The following is a 24,350-nucleotide window of genomic DNA, read 5'->3' on the forward strand; positions in this document are numbered from 1 at the left end:
TTGCCTAACTGCCATTCAAGATTGGTGTGCCGCCAGTGATCTTTGTCTGAATGCCAGCAAGAAAGAGATCCTCCTCGTCGGCACACCTTCACCATCCTTTCCCCTCACTCTCTGGCCGGCCTCCCTCGGCCCTCCTCCTACCACCCACATCTCTGATGTCTCTAAAAAGTCAAACGTCCTACTGCACCTCCTCAGAGGTAGTTTGCATTTCCTCTCCTTCGCCCAGAAACTCATGGTCTCCCAACCTCTGGTTCTCTCTAGGTTGGACTATTGTAACAGCCTCTTTCTAAATCTACCTGCTTCTACTCTCCGCCCTCTGCAACTAATCCAGAACAAGACTGCAAGACTTGTCCTTGGCCTCAAGCTCTGGGATCGTATCTCTCCAGCTCTGAAATCCCTCCATTGGCTCCCAGTGGATGCAAGGATTACATTCAAAATCCTCTGCATTGTCCACAAGGCTTTCTGGGTCCTGGGTCCTAAATACCTTCAGCTATCCCTCCGCAAATACCTCCCCTCTCGAGCTCTTTTCTCCTCTACCTCTAACCTCCCCAGGGTCAATCGCTTTTCAAAGAAACAAGCTGGGGGTAGATCTGTCTTCTGCTGGGGCCTCCCTCTGGAACAGCCTCCTTGCCACTCTATAACTTGAGGAGAACCATCTCCGGTTCTGGAAGCACCTCAAGACCTTCCTCTTTTCTTCTGCCTTCGCTCCCCCTCTCCCCTGCTGATCTGTTCTCTCTTGGCACCGTGCACCTGGCCACTCTCTGTCCTCCTGGCCTATGTACCTACTCACCCTGCCACCATCCTGCACTGCCTCCGGGCCACCCCTTGCACTGGGGTCTGTATCTGCACTTATCAGACCTACCCTGTCTGCTGCCTTAAACATAGCACTTGCCAATTGCTGGCTGCACTACCCCTGTGTGTTGCCTTTATCATTTATTTATTTATTTATTTATTAACTCTCTATCTGTTTCTCCTTTGCTTCGCACTTTCCACTTCTCCCCCCTTCCATGCACTTTTCCCCTCCCCCTCTCCCATGCACTTACGCGTTCTCAATGCCACTGGGCCTAGTAAGATTGTTGTTTTGTTCTCCCCTGTTCCCCTCCCTTGCCTTGTCGCACTCTGAAACACTTGTGTACGAGCGCGATAGAAATAAAATATCAATATCAATACCTCTTCTCCTGCATCTTTCTGTTTACATTGACATTGCAGTGGGTGGCTACTTTCTGTGTTTGTAGGTTGCGTAGCTCTTTTTCTGCGTTGCTTTTTACGGAATTGCCGTTTGGTAGGCATTGTGTAGTAGCTGTTGGCGAAGAAAGGGAAGTGTGGGTGTGCAAATCTTGACATGCGTATGTGTGCAATGTGTGAATGGGAGGGTAGGCAGTTATTTAAGTGCAAGTGTGTGGCTGTGCAGTGGTGTGTAAGGTTAGGTTGGGGACACTGTGGTATGTGGGTATTATTCTAATGATGGCAACATAACAAACACTTAGCACTTGTAGAGGTGCGATCAGTAACAATGAAGTACATACTACTGGATGGGCACACATCTATATGCTACAGTAGAACATTAGTGCACTCGTTCAGTAAGACATACAAGAGTATGCTGGTATTGTACTTTGTTGATTGCAGAGAGTAGGTGTTTTCTAGGCTGTATTTTGAAGTGTACACTCCAATAGCTTTCCAGAGACAGGTGGGTACTGCTCCTGTATAAGAAGACGGTAAGAAAATATGTTGGCTAATGACATAGTGCTTACATTTGCAAATTACATTCTTCAGAACTGTAGGGGGATGTCTTGGCAGGAAGACTAAGTGTGTGTGTGTGTATAAATGGAAGGTGTACAATATGAAGGGCGATTGGGAGTATAAGCATGTTTGTTAAGGGAGTAGGTGGCTACTTGGGAGTTTAGTGTAGCACAGGTGTATTAGTGTAGGCCTATTTCATTGACAAATGCAGTACTGCGCAGTGTGGCAGGATGAGACAAAGGTGCCGAAAGATGTACAGAGTGGAAAGAACAATGTTTTTGGGCGTCCATTTGCATGCAGTTCTGTGCATATGTATGCTTAGTGCATGAGCGCAGGCATTGCTTCAGGGTTTTCATTTGATTATGCACATTTACGTATGTTAGTGTTTTGAACGTGGCGATAACCTTTTTTTGTTGCTTAACTGCTGTTATGTATGACGTACGGGTGGAAACTGTTGTTATGCTTGAAATGTATGCATTTTGCACAGTTTGGTGGGAAAGGCTGCCTGATAGTTGGTTTGCGATTTGTACAAACTTGCTAGGAGGTGGTGTAAGGGGGAAAATATTGTAAAAAAGACGGAACAAAAGAACAGAGTAACCTTTGCCACCACCTACCACTGTAGGAGAAATGTAATGGTAGGTGATGGGAGGCACAACAGTACACATTTTGAGTATGTTATGGAGATTTAATCCTAGGTACACTGTTGCTATGCACCGTGCATAGCTCTCAACCTTTCTTCGCCCTTTGGCAGGTGAAAAAAAACTGATTTTGTAATTGGCATGTGAAAGCCCATTGATTGTTATGGGCGTTTAGGGAGCTTGGTGGGTGAGACAGCTGCATAAGTGGCGGGTGACACCCGCCAAAAGCATGCAAGTTGAGAGGTATGCGGACGTATAACACAGTTGGCACTGTACTGTAGAAACAATAGTAATACCTACTGGGTGTGCTGATGGGTAGTGATGCTGATATTTGTGGGTGCAGAACGCGCAGATCGTTGACCTGTACTTTCTCGTGGAGGTGCTTTTGATTTAGAAGATATGTCACCTCTGCGTGAGTAACGGCTGTTATGCACTGTTCATTAGATGTGATAGAATTACATGCACAGTTCTTGATGTAATTGGTGGATGCGTATGTAATACTTTAACAGTAGCCAATCGGGGAGTGCTGCTGAAAGACTACTTGAAAGGGTAGAAGGAATGGCCCTGCTCTACTGGGCCGCAGCCCTCGCGCTAGTTGGGGAAATCGCACATGCTAAATGCTGTTCTTTGTAATGTGCTTGGTATGGAAATGAGACTATGGTTGAGTGATTCACGTGTATGTCTGCTTTTGTGTTCCATGATAGGATGTTCTTTTGTGGCCATGATAACGTTCGTGCTTGTAGTGTGACGTTTGTTAGTGGCAGGGAAATTATTTTTCCTCTATTGCAATTAGTAATCTGTTGCCATATATACAATGTACGCTGCAGACACACATGTAGTAATATACGGAGCACAAGCCGAGAGCGACCCATAACAAGGAGCACAGAAGAAGGTGTTTCTTGACACGTCCCTTTAGCAAAATTAGAAATAAACACTTTGCATAACTTCTACGAAGACGCCCATTTTTTATTATGCTTAAAATGTGTTTGTGTAGCCCCGTACACAGGGCAATATGTTGGCGAAAGCCGCGCCTTTTTGGGGAACGAACGTGCTACATCCGGGTATTGTGAGGGTGGCTGCAATGGAAATGGGACTGTGCAGGAGTTTGGATTGGTCAATATGAATTTGTGGGTGTGGTGTGTAGCATCAGATTGACAAACGGACGTTTTGCACAATAGCAGTCGACATGGCTACGGGGACGGGTGTGCCTTTAAGTAGGCAGACTATATGGCTGTTGCGCGACTCGTGGATACATTGGGTACAAGTTTACGCAGAGCGTTGTGCACTAGCAGCACACCTAGGTTTCGAACATCTCGCTGTGCACTGCACCATACGTGGAATACATTGGTTCCATGTGGATCCTTTTTGTGCTCGTTTGGTGACGCTTCCTCATCCAGACATTATAATTGTTCATTGTGGAGGGAACAGTTTAGGGCATGTTACCGGCATTTCACTTCAGTTTGCAGGGAAGGAGACATTTCGGCAACTAATGGAAATGTTTCCAAAATCACACACAATCTTTTGTCACATTGCCCAGAGGCAGATGTGGCTGCGTGCTTCCTTCTGTGGCCCACAAATGAAGAAAGCGAGGTGCAATGTGAACAGGGCTGTGTGCGCTTTTCTGCGCAGTGCTGGCATGTTCTCCTTCCACAATGAAAACATTACCTTTCGTAGTAGGAATATTTTTCATTCAGATGGAGTTCATCTGACTGATGCTGGCAATGAGATTTTTCTGCGTATTATCCAAAATGCTGTACAGCGCTTCCTGCAAGTGTAGGATGCATTTCCCAGTGGTCGTTCACCAATTCGAACGCTCAAAATACAGATAGTACCAAAAAGACTCTTTTCAGAGTCACCACTTTTTTGGGAAATGCATACAATGCTTTTGACGGCGTCCGCCGCCCATTGTTGCCATCTCTGTACGCGGCGTTTATAGGCAGCATCACCGCCTGCATGTTTGAATTGAACTTCTATTTTTGAACAGTGCAAGGTGGCTCTGAAAAGAGCCTTTTTGTTCCCCCCACCTTCTGGCTGTGTAGCATTTTTCCTGGTGTTATAAGAGACACCAGAAAAGACAGCAGTGGAAGGGAGATTTGACAAAGAGTACCAACCACAGGGATAAGATATTGTACGTGGAGAGCAGAAGATGTAGGGTGCACCTTACTTAGGTAGCGGGCAGTGTTTGCCATGGTCCCGGACCGCAGCCTCAAAAGCACTTCGCAAATGTTCTCCCCTTCACAGTACCACTTCGAAGTATATGCACAATACAGTGACCTTTGAAAGGTAGGGGTCTGTTGTACTGCGTATGTCCTCCAAGGTTGCTTGTGGGGCGCAGTGGCCCACTGGAGTGTCCCTAGTGGTGGTAGGAGCAGATGCGGAGGATGCTGTAGAGGACAATAACCTACTGCCTGCTTGGAAGGGGACAACCCTCCAAATAGCTGCCTGTACAAGCCAGGTCTCCCACGACTGTGTTGCACTCAGTGCACTGCACCTGGTTAGCACAAGATTTTGGCACATTTCCAATGGTCTTAAATAGTTTCCACACCGGAATGCCGCTGGCTGTAGGCAATGGGGATTTCTTCTACTTTACTCTTGTTTCTTTTTCAATGTCCCTCCCCATTATGACACCTGTCCACTTGCTCAGGACTTGTAGAAGGAGGTGTTGGTGGTGAGGGTGTGGGTGCTTCTGTGTCAGAGGTAGTAGCAGAAGCTCTGGTGGCCATTAATTGGACAAGTAGTTTGCAGGCACACAATTGGTGAGAAAGCAATTTCTGCTACAAGCAATGTGCACCAGTGCTCTTCTATAGAAAGCCAAACAGAGCAATTGTGGGGTGTGCTCTTTTATAGTGTTGATGTGGAGTATGTGACATTGCACAGTGGCATTAATTCATTCCCTGCAATATCTACATGTAGAAGGAAGAGTGGAGGATCGCTGTAAGGGTGCACTCTCACTGTAACACTCCGTACATTGCAGAGAAATTTCCTCTTTCAATGTGTACGGATATGGCTCGTGTCTGCCAAATAAGGGATGACACGCACCGTTGATACGTTACCATGGTGACGTCGCCATTGTTCCATTTGCAAGCTTGTCTGCCGGACGTACATTGGACGTTAAACTTTGTGGCACGTGCATAGTTCTCCTACCGATACGTTTGCCATCCCCGGCCTACTTAAACATATAGCACATTTCTACCTACGCTTGCCGTGAGCACTATACAGTAGGTGGATGTTTAGGTGGAAAAATACTCGCAGAACGTGGGTGCACACTTCCAGCTAGTACAACTATACCACACGTTTATTCGGTTATGTTCACCAGGAAAAGTGTTTTATCAGGTGTCCCAGCACGATATACATATGTGCACAGTTGTGCTACAGATAAACGGACGCTCCTGTTACTATTTAGAGATGGATGTGTGCATGCAAACATGCAGCCCGTAGTGGCGTCCTACGGATGATTGTATTGTGATTGCGCATAGGGCAGCCAGATGCAGCAGTAGTCTCACTTGCAATCATCTCCTCTACTGCTGTGCCCTTCTCACTTACAATGGCCTTGTTAAACGGGAAAAAAGGGACATACACAATCTGTACAAATTAACATTTCAATCTTTATTACCACACATTCATAGCAACTATTCGGCAAGGGAATGGGGACAAGAAACAGATACATATATTGGGGATGTTTCCCTTTCAACAAGCTTCTGCTGAGGGGAAGAAGGGATTGAGCTCTCATCGAAATGTTTTTCATGACACTGACTTTGCGGGGAAGGGGAGCTGAGAAATGGGGAAGGCGGACATGTGCAAGTTGGGCAGTGATATCTTATTTTGCCCCTTATATGTTCTTCTACAAAAGTTCTCAAGGCAGCAAATTGGAGGAGCAACTGCTCGATTTTGGCGTCCAAGCGGTCAACTTTAATTTGCCCAGCGTTTAGTTCAGTTTCGTTGGCCGTATCTTCCTGTGGAAAAAGGTGCTGCTTCTGGTGTACAGCTTTGCATTCCGGTATGTTCTGTTAAAAGACAACAGATGTGGCTAATTGACATGAACTTTTATATTGTGCTTGTGTTTTTGCCACTGCGTTCCCTACCTATGGGGTTACTATGCTCACTCATTTGGTCATGCAGAAAATTCTCCTCCAGCCATTCCAGGGTGCTTGCTCTTGCCGTAACTCTTTCCTTTTTCACAGTGCAGCAGGTAACAATGGGCCTATCGTCATCACTCATTTCTTCATGCGGAAAATTCTCCTCCAGCCACTCTAGGGTGGAAGCCATTGCTGCGCACAAACAGAAAACATCATGCTTTGCTAATATTGTACTCTAACAGACCTGTGCAATTACCCACAAAAACTGTTGTGTACTTACCACGTTTCTCTGACGCTCTGTTCTCAGTAGTTGCCGTTTGCTCCTCTGCCTCTTCCTTCTTTGTTTGTTTGTGCAGCAGGTGTGCGGTAAGATTGATGAAGGCAAACGTCACTTATCTTGTTGGTGCTTTCTGTTATGCTTGCATACCTTATGCCTTTGTGCACTTTGTTGCGAAAGTACAGATTTTGTACAGGTACAGCATTTTCCCTTTTAATTCACGCGCTTGCAGCTGTTTGTATATGTTTTTTGTTTTTGATGAATGTTCCAACTTTTTCTGACCCCCTACCCCCTCCCTTTCTGGGCACGTTGGACTGCACCCAATCTCCGCAAACGGAGACAGTGTTCCCAACCTTTGTGCCTATTACTATACAGCCTACGGCTTCAGTGTGTTGTACAGTACATCTTTACAAATCAAGCGTATCCTGCACACATCTAATGTAATTCAGTGAAAGACACATTATTACAGGGACACTATGGTTCACTTGTGCACCTTAAACCCTATAATCTTTCCTGAAAAAACGATAACATACGAACATTATGGTTAAAGTGTCCTACTAAAAACCTATGAAATTCACTAACAAATTACGTTAAAGGGATGTTATGGTTAAGTTGCACTAGCAAAAACCTATGAAATTGAATGGAAAAACGTTGCTACAGGGACGTTATGGTTTACAGGTAAAACCTAAAAACCCCAGAAATTCTCAAGTTATGGTACGGTACGCAACCATAACTTGCGCTACCCATGTGCATTGCAAGGACTAACACTCATGACATCAAAGAGGACATCACACATGTCATTGATGACATCACTGATGACATCACATGTGCATTTTGTTGTCATGCAAAGCCTCCAAAAGTGATTGTCATTGTAATGTTGACAGAAAACTATCAGAGATCATGGGGAGAACTATCATTATATATCATTATATAAGTAGGTGATTAGACAAGGCATTGCTATAAACAATATTGCATTACACATTTCTTTCCATTACATTCATGTACAAACGTAAGCAGTGTGTACAGCATGCATCATAAAGGTGCAATTACACATTCTTCCCATGTTGCTGTTGCAGTGACTTGATGCATGCTTTCCTTTTACACTTTTGTTTACTTTTAAACATGTGATAAGTAGTTAGAAATAGATCACTTACTACATAAATGTACCACTGCACACAAAACTGAAAGACAGCACAACGCATTCCAATAGCAGTATATACAAATAAAGTAAGCAGAAAAGTAGCAGTACTAGTACTACCAGAAAGTGTTCATAACCGAACTCATGATCTTTTAAAAAAATATATTTTAATTGATTTTCATCGGTAGACAACAGTAAACAACTTAACATCATCATTTTTCCCACTTTCTCCTTTACATCTTTTCAGAAAGTGGTCAGGGCTGGACAACTCCACCAAATGTGCTTCGAGTCCTCCCTTTTTTGACAGCCACCCCAGCATTTCTCAGAGGAGGTGGGGTATATGGTATGTAGTCTTTCTGGGGTTAGGTGCCATTGGAGGATGACCTTTTGACAAGCTTCTCTCAGTTGTATGGATCTTGCACATTGTGGAAGCTTACGCCATACCTCAATCCAATGGTTTCTCGGTATTGGCTCACCCTATGTCTTCTCCCACTTTCTCATGTAATTCCACTGCACCTCTTCTCCTTGCTCGTTCAGGATGGTGTACAGGTTTGATACGAGCTTGGTGGTCCCCGGGTTCGTAGTGAGAGATGTTTCAAATTTAGTCAGCAGCCTTGTAGCTGCCTCGCTGTTAGCCGGCATCGCTAACCAATGTTCCAGTTGGAGATGATGGTACGCCTCGGATGATTTCAGACCGAGTTCCTACCGGCATTCTTGGAATGTCATGATCGATGTCCCCTTATACATGTCGCAAATTTTGGTGCATCCCACCTTCTTCCAGGCTGTAAAGGCATTACTGCCCATCCCTGGTCGGAAGTCTGGATTTCTAAAGATCGGGGTGAACGCTGAGGGATATGTCGTCAGCTTCCCCCTTTTAATTGCTGTGTCCCACGCATTCATGCCTGCCCCCAAAACTTCACTGATTTTGATGTTGGGGTGTCGATACCTTTTGTCTCTCCAAAGAAGATTCGGCAGTGGGGCACCCGCCACCACTCGTCCTGCATCGCCCAGATGAGTTGGGGAGTGAGCGCCACCTATTCCTTTACCACTCGTAGTTGTGCGGCCTCATAGTATTTCCTGAAGTGGGGGAACGCCAACCCCCCCCCTTCCCGTTTCTGCGCAGTCAGTGTTGTCATCGCTATTCTCGGTTTCTTAATGTTCCACACAAAGGCCGACACCATCTTATTAAGTGCCCTGAAGAGTATTTTTGGGAGCTTTATTGGGAGAGCCTGGAAATAGTAGAGAAGCTTAGGCAAGATGGTCATTTTAACCGCTATCATCCTGCCCCACCATGATATGTTGAGGGGGTTCCATTTCTCCAGGATGGTTTTCAGCTGGTTCAGCAGGCTCGGGAAATTAGCTGTGTACAATTGTGACACCGATGATGTCAAGTTGATTCCTAGATAGGTAATGGCATTTTTAGCCTTTTTCTTGCTGACCTTGTGGGATAGTTCTTCAAGATCCGAGGGGTTCATTGCTAAGTTCAAAATCTCTCTGACTTGTGCTTATTAATTTTGAGCCCAGAGATGGTGCCAAACACCTCCAGCTCATGCAGCAATGCCGGAAGAGATTTCTGTGGGGTTGTGATGGAGACCAGCATATCAACTGCAAAGGCCATCGTCTTATGTTCCCTCCCTCCCATCTGGATGACTTGGATCTGGCTTTTCATTTGTATTTTCACCAGCAGGAGTTCCAAAAAGAGGGCGTAAAGAAGGGGCGACAGCGGGCAGCCTTGTTTGGTACCTCTCGTTAGGGGCAGACTGGGTGATAGATGACCATTCAGTGATATCCTCATTGAGGGGGATTTGTAGTTGGCCCTGACCATCCTTAGACAGGATTGACCGAATCCCATGCGCTCCATCGTTGAGAAGAGTTGCGGCCTTTCGTCTCGGTCGGATGCTTTTTCTGCGTCTAAGTCAACTAAAATCACCTGCATATTTGTGCATTCTGCCTTTTCTATAAGGTGACAAACCCTTCTTGTGTTGTTCGTTGTCTGCCTTTTCGGGATAAACCTTGCTTGGTCTGGGTCCACCAACGCCGCTAGATGCGTGGAAAGTCTGGCAGCCAATATCTTGGTGTAGATCTTTGCGTCCAAGTTGATTAAGGCAATGGGGCGATATTACCCTGGGAGGGTTGGGTCCTTTCCTGATTTGGGGAATATCACTACCTTCGTCTTGTTCATTGATGGTGTTATGTTGCCATGTACTTTGAAGGTGTTAGATAGTTTTGTCATTCTGGGGACCAGCGCTTCTTGGAATGTTTTATAGAAAACTTCTGTATACCCGTCTGGTCCCGCGGCTTTATTCCTGGGCAGATTCCTAATTGCCTGGGTGACCTCTTCTGGCTGAATATCCTCTTCCAATGCTCACCTTGTTTCCTCTGTTATTTGAGGCAGAACACTTGGGATTAAGGTATTTCTTCTGATCCTCCTTGATCGGGTGCTCCGTCTTTTACAAGGTCAGGTAGTATGCCCTTATTATTTCACCCATATCTTCATTTGTCGTTTTCATCTCCCCTTGTGAGTTTTTTAGTTTTGTTATTGTAATTTTTCGGCTCTTCTCCCTGAGTTGTCGTGCCAGTAGTCTATCCGCTTTGTTGGCCGATACATAATACCTCTGCTTTGTCTTCAAAAGGGTCTGTTCCGCTTTCCGTTTCTGAAGCAGCCCCAGTTAGCCCTGGATGTGCTTTAGAGCCAGCTTTGTTTTCTTGGAGAGATTGTTCACTAGCTCCCTTCTTGCATCCACCAGTCTCCCCTCCAGATCTGTTTCCCATTGTGCTAATTGCTTATCTCTTCTTGCCTTCAAGGCTATTATATCGCCCCGAAGGACTGCCTTGAACGCATCCCACACCACCTCTTGGGGGGTCACTCCTGTGTCATTCTCCCGGAAGTAGGTGTCAACTTTCTCTCTAATTGTGTCCTGAATGGCAAGTTCATGTAAAATCTCTGCCAGAAACCTCCAGGACCACATCCTTCCCCTCGCGTTCCTGATGTTAAGGGAGGTTATTATCGGGGCATGATCAGACAGTGATAGCGAGCCCACCTCTACCACTGTGATCTTCCCAACCAGGGCTGACAAAGCCCACACGTAGTCTATTCTCGGTTGCGAATTATATATATGGAAGTAATAGGAGAATATGTGTTGTTGCCCCCTCTTTACTCTCCACACGTCATGGAGGGACAAAGTCTCGAACGCCTTCTTGGTTGCCTTCGAGGGTGTGTCTGCTTCTGTTCGTTTGCCAGAACTCCTGTCTAGCTTAGGGTCCCAGCCAAGTTTAGATCCCCTCCCAGGAGAATATCCCCATTGCATAGTCTTCGAGCGCCTCTAAGGTGTCTCTAAGGAATCTCTCCTGGCCTGTGTTGGGAGCATATACTGTCGCCAGTGTTAGGCGCTACCCCTCCAGTGTTACATTGACAAAAACATATCTCCCCTCCTTGCCCACTCGATGATCGTGGACCTGCGTGTTCAGAGTGTCCCGTATGGCGATTAAGACCCCCGCTCTTTTACCTTCCGCGTTGGACTGATATATTTGTGATGCCCCCCCCTTATTCTAGTTCTGTTTTTCTCACTTTTTTTATGTGGGTTTCTTGATACATAATAATGTCGGCCTTGACTCTTAAGGCTTGCCTGTCCAATTTAGCTCTCTTCGTCTGCGTATTCATCCCCCTAATATTTTGCGATAGGATCTTTATCAGGCTCATCTTTTGCTTATCCATGTCTGGTCTGAGTGCTCGCTCTTTCTAGTCTCATCCTGTGGAGCCTTCCTGTTACCTCATCTTGCTGCGCTGCCGCCATCCCCCCTCCCCCTTATCTCATCCCATAACCATTTCCCCCTTGAAGGAGGGACTGGGATCCTGGTTGAACTACGGCGTCCTGCTACATGCTCCCAGCCCCCTAACCACCTCATTGTTCCGTTGTGGGGAATCCTAAACCCCACTATCGATTCCAATGGTGCCCTTCCTCCTCCCTTCGGGCCTGTGGGCAACTGTTTGTGAGTGTTCGGGAGAGACCCTGTCTAGCCCTGGTTGTGCGCCAGCTGAATCCTGGCGGGGATTTAGCCACCTGCGGAATCTCTTCTAGTTTTATTGTCTAATTGGTCTTCCCTCCTTTGCCCCTTTTGTCACCGTTGTCCATCCTGGTGGTCTATTGGGGCCCGTTACTCTCCTTTGTGGGAGAGCGTGGGAGTTACCTTCCTTGCCATTCAGCCCCAAGATTCGTTCAGCCTCCTCGCATGATGTTACCCTAGTGAAGAGGAGGCCAAATGGGAATGCCCATTTGTACTTGATTTGACTGGCTACCAGGTGCTGAACCACTGGACCCATATTTCTTCTCTTTTGCAGAGTTCACTGCGCTAGGTCTTGGTACAATGCTACCTCCTGGCCGTTGACCGTTGTTGGGGTTGTGGCTCTTGCTTTGTGGAGAATCTGTTCTTTTTGCGCGTATGACGACATGGCTGCCAAGACGTCCCTTGGCCTTGCTCCTGGTTCTGCAGATCTTTTAGGGCCTACTCTGTGGACTCTATTTTCTATTTTCACTTGTGACTCCAAGTCGTCTGCTATAATGTCTGTAAATAATTGGGTTACTGTTCCCCGTAGATCTGTCCTCAACCGATTCAGGTAGGTTCTTAATCCTTATATTTCGATCTTCTAGACCTACTCTCCAAGTCTTCACATTGGAGCTCTAGGTTAGTCGCCGCCCGGGTGTTCCATAGCCTCATATGACTTGTGGGCGTCTTCCTCTACCTGCTGCATTTGTCGTTCAAGCGTATCAGTTCTCTCCTCCAGCTTCGCTATATCCTCCTTGACTTCCTGAAGGGATTGTTTCATGTCTTCTCTTAAAGATTGGAATTGTTCTTGCACAGACAAGAGTAGCTGAGATTGCATTTCCCTGAAGCAATTCTGCATTTCTGTTTTGTTCATTGTTCCCTCTTCCATATTGCTCAGAGGGGGGCACGAGCGCCTGGTGATAGTTCTCGTGCCACCGTGTTAGGTAGGTCCTGTATGCTCCACAGTTGACTCAGGTTGCAGCCTTGCTTCCTCTGGGTGGGGGGGGGGGGGACTGAACTATGGTTTTGGCCCTGGATTTGGACATCAAAGCGCAAGTCCATATTGCTTATGGGGCCCTGCTACTGGAGAATGGTGCCACCCTGGTGTGGCATCTGGCTTATAGACTTCTGCGTCTCCCTGTGGCCCTGCTCTCTATCACCTTCGGGGGGGGGCTCTGTTGCGACCAGTTCTTGTGGGGCCTCCTTTAGTGGGTAGCGATTGCTGGACTATCTGACTCCTGATACCTAATCTCACAAAGTTATAAGCACCGTCCGGTGTTGTACTGAGAATATCATGCCCCCGAGCTGTGCACCAGACTAGTATGCGTGGCCGTCCTTCTGTGGTCTCTCCACTCTTCTTCCCCTCACTTGCTCATGGCCTCTTGGGAGGATTGGTGGGGTATGCCCTCGGACCCTGCCCGGGGGGTCTGTTATGTCCCAAATGCAGCACTTGCCCCCCCTTATGGAGGCGCCTTGCTCCCGATTGTCTCCTACACACTGTGCTTCCTTCGAAGGGGTCACCTCGCCTTCCCTCAGCGCCCGCTTAGCGCCCGATTGGCGTTAATGTATTGCTGCTCACCGCTGTCACTGCCCTCCGGCCCCCGAGGACCCATGAGGCAACAACCGCACGCCGATGGTCCTCGCCCCTTCTCTGCTGCAGGCGTGCACCACGGTCGGGAGGGGCGGATCATCCCCCCGCAGTCCGCCGTGTGGAGTGTCAGCAGGCCCCGCTGTCCTGTGGGCCTGTGCTTCGTGGTCCTTCCCCCTGGGCGCCTGCCGCATTGATCGCCGCAGTCTATGCCTCTATACCGCTCTCCAGGGTGGGAGGTCAGTGGGCCTCTGGCGGACTCCCGGTTCCCTCCGCCCCCTGGTTGTCAAGGTCGTCCTTACTGGTTGGGGTGGGGAAACTGGGGCCCGGACAGGGTTTTCCCAGAGCTGCTATCTGAAGGTGTGCATCTCTTGGTAGTGGCTGTCGCGGAGTGCGCTGCCTGTGGATGTCTGCTGGTTGGTATCCTCCCGGCTCTGGTGTTCCGGGATGCCGGGAGGGGGGTGTTCCTCTGGTTCGCCTCCTCTCCCGTGTCGGTTCGGCAGCAGATGCTCTCCGCTTGCAGGGGCACCGGGGTTGCGTTCGCCGCTCCAAGGTCCGTGGCGCACCTCCGCTGACTGGTGTTCACGCCTTCCCCTGCTCCGCGCCGGAGGCTCCCTTCGGTGCTGGACGGCTAGCTTCCCGCCGCGGATGATAAACGTTGGAGCTTCTGTGCAAAGCGCTATTCCAAGGGTTTTTTTGCCCTTTTTTCCGTGCTGGATCTCGCCCGACCTGCGTATCTTGAGGTGCTTAATTACGTGGCCTGGCGGGAGAGACACCTACGTACGTCCTCCACAGCCGGCCGCCATCTTGGATTCCCTCACTCATTATCTTAATGTACAGAAATGATTGCTGTATTTCAGGCTTCTTTCTTCCCGTATGTATATGTACCATATGATGTGACTGAACACTAAGGAAAGAAGTTTAAGAACATATGAGAAGGATAAGGTGTACAAATAAAGTACCTTTTCACTTTATAGTTCCTCACTGTTGGTGACGAAAAGCACTTAGTGTAGATATGTCACTGAAAAAAAAGAAGAGGGAGCTAGACCTGTGATGTCATCAGTGATGTCATCAATGCCATGTGTGGTGTCATCTTTGATGTCATGGGTGTTAGTCCTTGCAGTGCACATGGGTAGTGCGAGTTATGGTTGCGTACCGTACCATATCTTGCAAATTTCTGGGTTTTTTAGTTTTTACCTGTAACCATAACGTCCCTGTAGCAAAGTTTTTCTATTCAATTTCATAGGTGTTTGCTAGTGCAACTTAACCATAACGTCCCTTTAACGTGTTTTGTTAGTGAATGAATATATAAATATATATATATATACACACACACACCCTTCTCCTTCTCCTTCTTCTTCTCCTTCTTCTCCTTCTTCTCCTTCTTCTTCTCCTTCTTCTTCTCCTTCTTCTTCTCCTTCTTATTCTTCTTCTCATTCTTCTTCTCATTCTTCTTCTTCTTCTTCTTCCAATGGTCTACTTACATCCGCTATTCAGCTTGAGTCCCTCGGCATTGACTCTCCCACAATCGATCTGTTCACCTTCAATCCGTGGTTCAGTTTGGCTAATGGTAGGAGCAGGCGATTGTCCCGGGTCTGGATCTGGGCCTAGATCTAGGTCGTTAGACCAGAACCATCCGCACCGCTACCATATGTGCTCTAGCACTTTGAAACGTCCTCTATGAGCTAGATGGAATTACCAGTAAATATCTTAGTCCAAATAACTGGACAGATCCAAGGAAGATGGTAAAATACTGCTTCAATCTCAATGAAAGAAAGCAGGGAGATAAGACAGAGTTTATATACTTTTACATACGCAATTTATGATGTCATCCTACGTGGCATTTGGAAAACATTAACGGGGTGGATTGGATTAGGGGAACATGTCTACTTATAGAATTATGTATGGGTTAATATCTCATTGGCTGCCCCTTGTCTGTAGAACACGCCCTGAGCTACATCTACATACGTAATGTACTGATTGTAGTGGAGAATATGGCAGCAGATTGGTAACTGCAACATTATCTGTAAAAGTGTGTGGCAGTCCAACCTTGGAATTTTGGCTTGTTAACAGCATGTGAGTGAAAACGAAACTTAGGTGCTCGGGATGCGTCAATTCATTTCTTGTTTTCCCAATTAGTCCATCGTATGTCACTGACCTAATCTGTAGCCAATGCCTTCTGTTGGTAGTTAACCTTGTAGTCTGCTCACTATTCTTGAACATTCAGGGATGTATGCGCAGACCGATATCTCCATCTAAGCTTTTAATGAATAGCCCTTGTTTTGCCTTCTGAGTCGCATTTTAGGAGTCCGCGATTTTTTGTCGATTTCAGCCTCTTATTTATGACTATTTGATTTTATTAAACATGGTGCCATTACCCTTTCTGGCCTTTAGAGACTTGCTCACTGCACCTCATATAGGCTTTTATCTTTTGGTTGTTCAACACTTAGCACCACAAATGTCCTTGTCTCTTCTAATCTTAGCAGAAATATGTCTTATGCACATGGTCTGTTCATTCGACTCCCTTTGTGCCTTGCACCCATCTCTTGAAATAGCCTCCTTGATTCCAGGCCAAGGTATTCTCTTATCCTACACACGAAAACAGTTTCTTCATCAGTTCTTCAATTTGCAATCATAGGCTCGTCTTTTGAAGTAACAGGGTTGATTCTTAACACGGGCCGTCGTCCATTTCTTCCAATGGCCCTTCGTAAACCTTATGTATATACCTCTTTTTAGCAAGCTTTTATGTATCTTTTCTAGCTTGAATTACAGTGCATTTACAGTTATTGGTCACCATGTTACTTCATCTTTTTATATTCACGATTTCTTTGTTTTTAGGTACACGTTTCTCTTAGTGCTTCACTTACATTGTCAGTCTTAAGTATTTTCATATTGTTTTGGCATACATCTTCTTTATGACATCATTCTGTCATCATCAGACTTTACTTGGGAGTTTGTGCATATTACCCATGGCCTCATTCTGGCATCTTGGCAATGGAAATCCTTCCTGGTAGCATCCTTCCTCTGCCTCTACTTGAGGGTATATTCTGAACGCTGGCCTGAGTGCATATTGTCTTTCATACACATGACGCGGTATAGGAATGTTACATGGATTCATGCATGGGTTCCCAATTGTAGCTCTTCGTCTGCTACGCCAGTCGGATGGTGGTGAGGGGGGTCGGGGATCAGAGAAGAGGGATCCATCTGCTCATCTACAGTGTTACCCAGAAAATCTGAATGAATAAGCGGCGTGAGTGTACATATCTGCATCCACGCCCTCGCCCGCCATAGTGATTTTATGTGTGCATAGTCCACTCCGTTACCTTCTCTTGCGTAGCTGTGGTCAGTGGTGCTCTAGCCAAACTTCCTTTGCCTTTCCAGGGTCACCCCTAATTTGCTGGGATTGAGAGTGAACCCCTAAATACTCTAATCAGGTTACCTGCAAAGGTGCATTTATTCTGCAACTACTACCAACCTGTTGATGTTGCCCAAGCGTGTTCTAGAGGCACTTTGACTTCCATTTCAGTTGTTTGCCCTCTTGCAGCACTAAGCCTAGGAAAGGACTGCTGAAGCCAGGGGTGTTGCTAGGTCTGAAAAGACCCGGGGCTACGCTGATGTCGGAACTGTCGGGACTCGGGGCTAGCTAGCATTTTGGCTGTAGCTCCTGAGATTCTATCCGGGGCTACAACCAAAAGACCAGGGGCTATAGCCCCCTTAGCCCCGCCCCCCTAGCAACGCCGCTGGCTGAAGCTACAGGTCCTTATACGTCTGAGACCGATTTGATGTTTTATTTTAATGCTTTGTTCTTTAACTTTTTACAGTTTCTCAACTTTAATTGATTTGATCTATATCTTTTTAAGTGCACAGTCAAGATTGCCAAACTTTGAGAATACCAAATATGTACATATGTGTGGATTCTACTGTGTTTCAGTGATATATATGCTTAGCTTTTATTTAGCTTTGTGTTCAATGTCTAATAAATTAGTATAATGTTGTTCTTCTGTGTGGACACTAAATTTGATTGCTTTGTGTGCAGTTAACTGTACTTACACACACCCTTTTCTACTGAAGTCTGTCTTACTGCTCAGTCTTCTACCTTTATGGAGTTTGGCGGATACTATGTTCGCTAACTAGGATGTCCTCTCAGAATCCTCTAACTGGGTTGGATCTGAAAATTCGTCTTAATAATGATAATTTGACCTTGCCTGTCTTCTCTATCTTCAATCTATGTTCTTCAGTCTGACTGTTCTTATCTTTTTCAGGGCATTCTTTGACACAGTTTGTCAGGCACTGTGCAGATCACTTCTTGAACAGCGAGCACAAGGAGATCCGTATTGAGGCAGCACGTACATGTTCCCGCCTGCTCACACCATCCATTCACCTCATTAGTGGGCACGGTCATGTGGTCAGTCAGACTGCAGTGCAGGTGGTGGCTGATGTGCTCAGCAAACTACTGGTGGTTGGGATAACGGATCCAGGTAAGAATGACTGCTACATCCTTTTGTACCTCTATACTATTTTGCATTCGTAACTTGTGATTCTTAGAAACTATATGTTAGGAAATATTTCTCTTTTTACAACTTTCTCTCCATATTTTCTATGGGTGCCCTTTCTTTTTGATCTTTTTTTAAACCTGTTCTGACTTTTTGAATGGAAGTAAAGCCTTCAGCTTTGCTTCAATTCCCTTTTTGCTCATTGTTATGGGGATACTGATCAGTCCCTCAAACTATCAGTACTCGGAAACTGTTTCCCTTTTAAATTCTTGTACTTTTTAACATTGCACATAGCACCTTAAAGTGCAGTGCGATGGGGATACATTTGTATCACTCTAGCTTTTTTACACTTGGTATTTTTGGTTACTTTTATATGTGCCTATAGACAAGCTGGTGGTAGCAGATACACTTTTGCAGTATTTTTAGTGCGCGTTGGCAAAGTAGCATATGGAAACTAAACGGGACTAGCGCCCTGAATTGGCCGTGCCACAAGATTTTAGCTTACTTCTTTGGCCATATTGTTGTTTCGCCTTCTTCGCCTTCTTCCTGCCTTACAATGTCAGGAAAACCCCTACAAGGTCTTTCACTTACCAGAGAAAACAGCTGCTTTCACAGGCTAGTGATGCCTTTTTGTGTGTGACCCAGAAAGGAGGTGGGGCAGTCTAGTCCACTCCACTCCACATCCTTGGTGCCAGAAAGTCTAGGCGTGGTGCAAATGTGAAACCAGTATTTGCGCCTGAATGGACAACTACTGGCTGTTTGAATGTGCTTGAGCTGGCTTCCAGCACAGATTTTGGATAAGAGGACCCCTGCAGCCATTTCTTCAGATCATTATTGGAGCCAAGAATCCCCTGAAGAACACCCAGCTGAAGATCCGAAGATCATGGTCGCCAAATCTGGGTAGAATATCCTGAAATATAGAAAAACATTAACTTACCTTTAGTAACATTTTTGAACTTTATCACCAACACAAGTAAACTACAATTTAACTGCAGAGACACCATTCTGGTGAGACACATTGTGGCTCCTGTGACTTCTGGGCACAAGGCCCCATTCTTCTTAGGGTTTGAACTGCTTAAATTAGGTTATCGACTTGGTTCTGTCATTTACTGCATCTAATTTACTTTCCTGCTTTGCTGAGTAAGTCATTCGATGTATATTTGAACCTATGGCGAGTATGTATTTGTATCATAGACTATTGTGTGATAATACTACCTGTTAAATTAATCTATCAGTGTGTTCAGAAGATCTATAATAAATAACTATGTTTTATGGTTGCTGTATAAATTTAATTGTGTGCTGTACTGTGTTGACTCATTGAGGGTTCCTGACCCCTCTCACCCTCTCATGAGAATACGCCTTGACTGCTCTCCATTGCTACCTTAATTGGGTTTTGGCTAACTTCGCAGAGTTTCCTGTTCACTTTAACAATGGTGGCCACCCAAAATCTGTCCACCAGGCCAGATACTAGAAATACACCTTAACAGTCTCCTTTGATTATGGAAATATTGGTCTTCCAAACATCTGGTATTGCTCCATTGGTTGGATTTAGTTATAAACTGGTGTGGGAAAGATGATGCATGATGCTGGGTGAATAAACAGTTGTGGGAGAGATAGTTCTAATCCTTTCTCAGTTTGCCATCTACCATAGCCTTTGTTTTTTGCCCAGCTTGTATCATTTCTATGGTAGCTGTGTGCTGGTTAACAATGGGTTGGTTGCTCTTGCTTTCTTTTCTTTTGCAGAGACGACCTCCAATTCCATTTTGGTCAGCCTGACTGTGGTGACCCATTCTTCACTTCAGTGGGCAGTGTTGTGCTAGGGAATTGTGTAATTAGGGACAAGCCAGGAGTAAATGTCAGGATAATTAAAGAATACATGATGTTCGTGAAACTAAAAGTATGTCTGACTATTGTGATGTACAGAGAGTCCCTGGAGGACTTGATGATTGGAGCCTGAAAACATCAGTTTAGGGGGTACTTAACAAATATGTCTGTCTGATAGGACAGTCCCTGCCAGTTTGAATGGTGTAGATCCCTACCATTTATAGGCATGGGTGTGATTCCAGTTCAAATTCTAGATAAATGGAGGACTCTTGTAGCCATTCAACCGATCATCCTTACAGCCAAGACCCCCACAAAGAAGTTCAGCCCGCTGACGACCTGAGGATAACCTTTTCAGCCAACCAGCATTGCCAACAGCCAAGTCCTGCTGAAGCAGAGCTCCTCTATACAGCTCCCCAGAAAGCCCTCGACAGTTCTTCGTACCCTGGACAGGTGAGAACAACCTGTCGCGATGCCTGCTTGAGGATACTTGCCTTCGGAAGTGTGCCTGGACCACCCGGTGGACTGACCAGCTCTCTCTTGGGCTACCTTGCTGCTCCGGTCGCAGTTTTGAGTTCAGCGTTGGAACTCTGCAGATATTCAGCTTGTGGAACACAACATCTTTCCCTGCAGTTTCAGCCTTCTGGACCGAAGAGAAGCAGTGCATACCGGAAGGATCGCCTGTCTCTGCTACACCGTAGTGACTCCCACTGAATCCCTCCATGTCTTGGAGGTCCCCTGAAGTCGCCTTCTCCATGGAGGTCTTTATCTTGTTGTGCCAAGGGTGTCCAGATCTCCAGTCTACAAAAACATCTTGTCAGAGTCTAGATCCATCGACTAGATGGACCCAAACTCAGTGCCAAAAGTAGCCATTGCAGACAGGGCACCTGGACTCCTCTCGACTGGACAAAGACCCAACGGATTCAGTAACCGCTCAAGTGGTTGCTGAAGAAATCGGAGTAAAGGGGTGAGTTTGCGCAGCTGTTCCTAACCCCTATCCTGCCATAGGGTTCTATGGGTGTAAAACCCTAACCCTATCTCTTCCGTGCCTAAGATCATTGGGGTCCCCCATGGGTTTCCCCTAAAGTGGGATTAGGAAAGAAACTTGTATTTAAATTATTTTTTTATTTTACTTCTGTAACATTTACCTGCAACTGGTGGCTTTGGCAACTCTTGGTTGTGAATCACATAGTGAACCCTGCTGCAAGTTACATATTGTTGAACTGGTGACTTTTGGCCAATAGTCCTCAATTCCTAGCAGGGATTGACTTATTAAGAACTAGGGACTGTGATGAAAGCAGGGAATCCATCCGCTCTCCCCAAGGGCGAGCCATCCCCTTTTGTGCATGGGAGGTGATCCTGCTAAACTTAACACCCCTTAGGGGCACAGGGCAAGCATTATCCCAATGAGGGTGACCCCGCGCCCTTAGAGGAAAGGCAATCCCTAAAAAGGGATACAAGTTTTTCTCACTTGTCTCAAGACCCCATTATTTTTCTTTGCTATATTGGAGTTAAGCCAAATAGCAATTTGAAATTTCCTGTATAAATGGCTGATTTGGTTTCTGACCCTTTGTATGTAAGATACTTGCCTTAGAAGAGAAAACAGTGGTTAGGCCAAGCCCCCTTTCATAGTGACTGACAAAGAGCCAATCAGAACTGGGAAGTTAGACAAGAGAAACTTGCAGAGATGGAGAAGCCTGGAAACCACCTCCAGGGAGGTGTGTCAGGACAGAGGGAGCAAATGCCAAGCGTGGCGGACCCAGTCGCAGCAGAGCCCATGTAATGCTCACGATCTCTCCCAGAAGCACTCGACCCAGAAGAGTACGGAGTAGTGGATGCTGACCGAGAAGTGAACAAACCACGTACTGATCCACCGCAGCCGAAATCCCATAGGAAGCCAGCAGGAAAAGAGGGCAAGCTGCACCTGCTGCGGAACTCTGTGGAGAGGCTGAAGAAACAGCGCTGTGTCCGTCAAACTTCCCGACACACACACACACACACACACACACCAAGGAACACTGCATGGAAAACAGAGGTATGCAGTGGCTCAGTGGAACTAAGAGGAGGGTGACGGGACGCCAAGGCGGGGTGAAGGAAACCATACCCAAGGCAGGGTGGGTGAGAGAAACAAAACTTCAATGTGGAATAAGAGAAACGAGACCACAAGGCGGGGTGAGAGAGCTGAGACCCCAAGGTGGGGTCAAAGGAACGAAACTCCAGGGTGGGGTAAAGACCAGGAGGTGCCCAGCTCGACCGAGCGCAAGGAGTTCCCTTTGTGGGAACCCAAGAAGAACACCTAGAGTGAGCATATGAACCAAAGGTTACTTCGTGAGAAAGAAGTCTAGAGACTGAGTTAAAACCCTGGTATACCATGTAGAAGGAGATCAACCATAGACTGACTTCCAACCCAAAGAGCGAGAGGTTGAAGAGACATTCACTGTACTTGCTTGAACTGTGCATCTGGGCGAGGATGCCCTTTTTTTAAATGGAGGGATCAGGGTGGGGGTCAGAAACCTGCCACCCTTCCTTTGTTTGGGCAAGGGCCCTAATTGTATCTTTGTTGAATGTTTGTTTCAAGGGGATTGTGTCCTCTGACGTATTCCACATCTTTGACAGTAATTACCACAGCTGTGCTGCTTCGGAAAACTTTTTCGGCGTCCTGGGTCGATGATGTCGATCGTTCCCTTGAGTACCTCCATCGACGGTCGACGTCACCGGATGTTATATCTAGAACACACGACGCCCGTAGCCTCAGTTCCATTTTTTCTGCGAACGTGTTCACTTTGGAATCTCGGCGCGCTCGATTCTTCTACTTCGTTTGTGAAAGTTGAGATCATGTCTTCGTCTTCTTCTACCCCGAAGTCGGGCTTCAAAAAGTGTTGGGACTGCGGTTCCAAAATGTTCATTACGGACCCGCCTCTGCTGCCTCAGTGAAAGCCACGCCACCGACGACTGCGATGACTGCCAGTCCCTGACTTCGAAGGCCTTACGGGAGCAGAAGAAAAAGTTAACGGTAGGTAGGGTGTCTAAAATTCGTAAGCCGAAATCTGCTGGACTCTCGACCGACGACTCAAGGGGCGACTCTCTGCGTCGCCGCAAGTCCAGGGGGTCTCGGTCTCAGAGTGGGTCCCGCCATTCCTCTGCCTCTTCTAGGCATTCCCGGAAGTGCCGTCATCGGTTGCCTTCCTTGTCCTCGTCTGAGGACTCCGCCAGATGGCGGGTAGATTGTCCCACCAAGGATTCATCACCGGCGGAATGGGGCGCATTCCGCAAGGAGATGATGGCGATTTTCGAATTGCAGGGCACCGTTCCGTCGGCGCATTCGAGTGAAGTTGGCAAGGAACGAGCAAGAGCCACCGCTCGCACTCCTTTGGGCTCGTGCGGTCGGCGTGATCATCGGGAGCCGTCGAGGTCCCGATCCCACAAGGTTGATCGCTGTAGCCGTGCCATGTCCAGGTCCCGGTCCTCGACACTGTCGGAGCCTGCGAGGCATTCTAAGAAGACATCGACGCAGTCGACGCCATGTCCGTCGAGGGACTCTCTCGAGGCTCTGACTCCGAGGAAGTCCTTGACGCCATCGGCGCAGAGGCCGTCGAAGGACACGCTCGGGGCTCTGGCCTCAAAGCCGTTGTCGAAGTCGCTGGCGCCTCGGTCGACGCCAGTTCCATCTGTGCCCTCGACGCCTTTTGAGGAGGATTTTTCAGAGGTGCCCGGAGGGCTGTGGAAACTCTGAGGAAGGCCCTCAGTAAATCTGTGAGGCCTGTCTTTGAGCCCTTCTCTGGTCATCCCCCCCCAGGCTTGATTTATTCCAGCCTTTGGACTATATTTCAGAAGTGGAAGAAGGGTTGGATGAGGAGGGGGTTGTACCTCCTGAGGTTCTTGATGACCTGTTGTCTGGTGACAGCCAAATGGAGGACCTATGTCGGTCCTTACATGACGCCAGTGGTCTGGATACCTCTCTGGAGGTAGAGTTTGGCAGGCCTGAGCCTGGTACACATGCCGAGTCCTCGTACAGGCGTCTCATGTCGAGGGTGACTGAATACTTGGGGTGGTCTAATCCACCTGTGGATTTTCTGCAGGATGACCTGACAGACATATTGGACCAAGGTTCACCCACTGACCCAGTGTTGCCATTTCATATGGCCTTACAAAGAAGGGCGGCGGCGGCTTGGACTGCTCCGGAGAGTCTCCTGGCAGTGAACAAGTCGCTTCCGAAAAAATACCGTCCAGCCAGTGGCGACCCCTGCTACTTGTCTACGCACCCCACTCCAGAGAGCTTGGTGGTGCAGGCGACTACGGCCCCAGCGAAGCAGGCTGCGTATTCTACCATCCCTCCTGATAGGGACGACAAGCGCTTTGATGGTTGGGCGAAGAAAGTATTTTCATCTGGGGGTGTGGCTTTAAAGGCAGCCAACTCAGTTTGTGCCTTGGCAAGATTCACTCACACTCTGTGGAATTGTGTATCTTTGGCAGCTAAAAATATTCCCGAATGGGAGCAACGGGATGGTTTTCTAGCCCTCGTTGAGGATGGCAAG

General features: G+C 47.0%; 1 protein-coding gene across 4 annotated transcripts in view; it reads left to right on the plus strand.

Moving 5' to 3' along the window:
• Positions 1-24,350, plus strand: part of MTOR (mechanistic target of rapamycin kinase) — a 2,476,747-nt gene that overhangs the window by 216,239 nt on the left and 2,236,158 nt on the right. For all 4 annotated transcript variants that reach the window (XM_069609933.1, XM_069609934.1, XM_069609936.1 and 1 more), the window contains one exon: positions 17,764-17,979. In XM_069609933.1, coding sequence (XP_069466034.1) covers positions 17,764-17,979 — 216 coding nt within the window. The remainder of the gene's footprint in view (positions 1-17,763; positions 17,980-24,350) is intronic.

This window comes from Ambystoma mexicanum, chromosome 8 (assembly GCF_040938575.1).
Source record: "Ambystoma mexicanum isolate Mex_15411 chromosome 8, UKY_AmexF1_1, whole genome shotgun sequence".
NCBI classification, from domain to species: Eukaryota; Metazoa; Chordata; class Amphibia; order Caudata; family Ambystomatidae; genus Ambystoma; species Ambystoma mexicanum.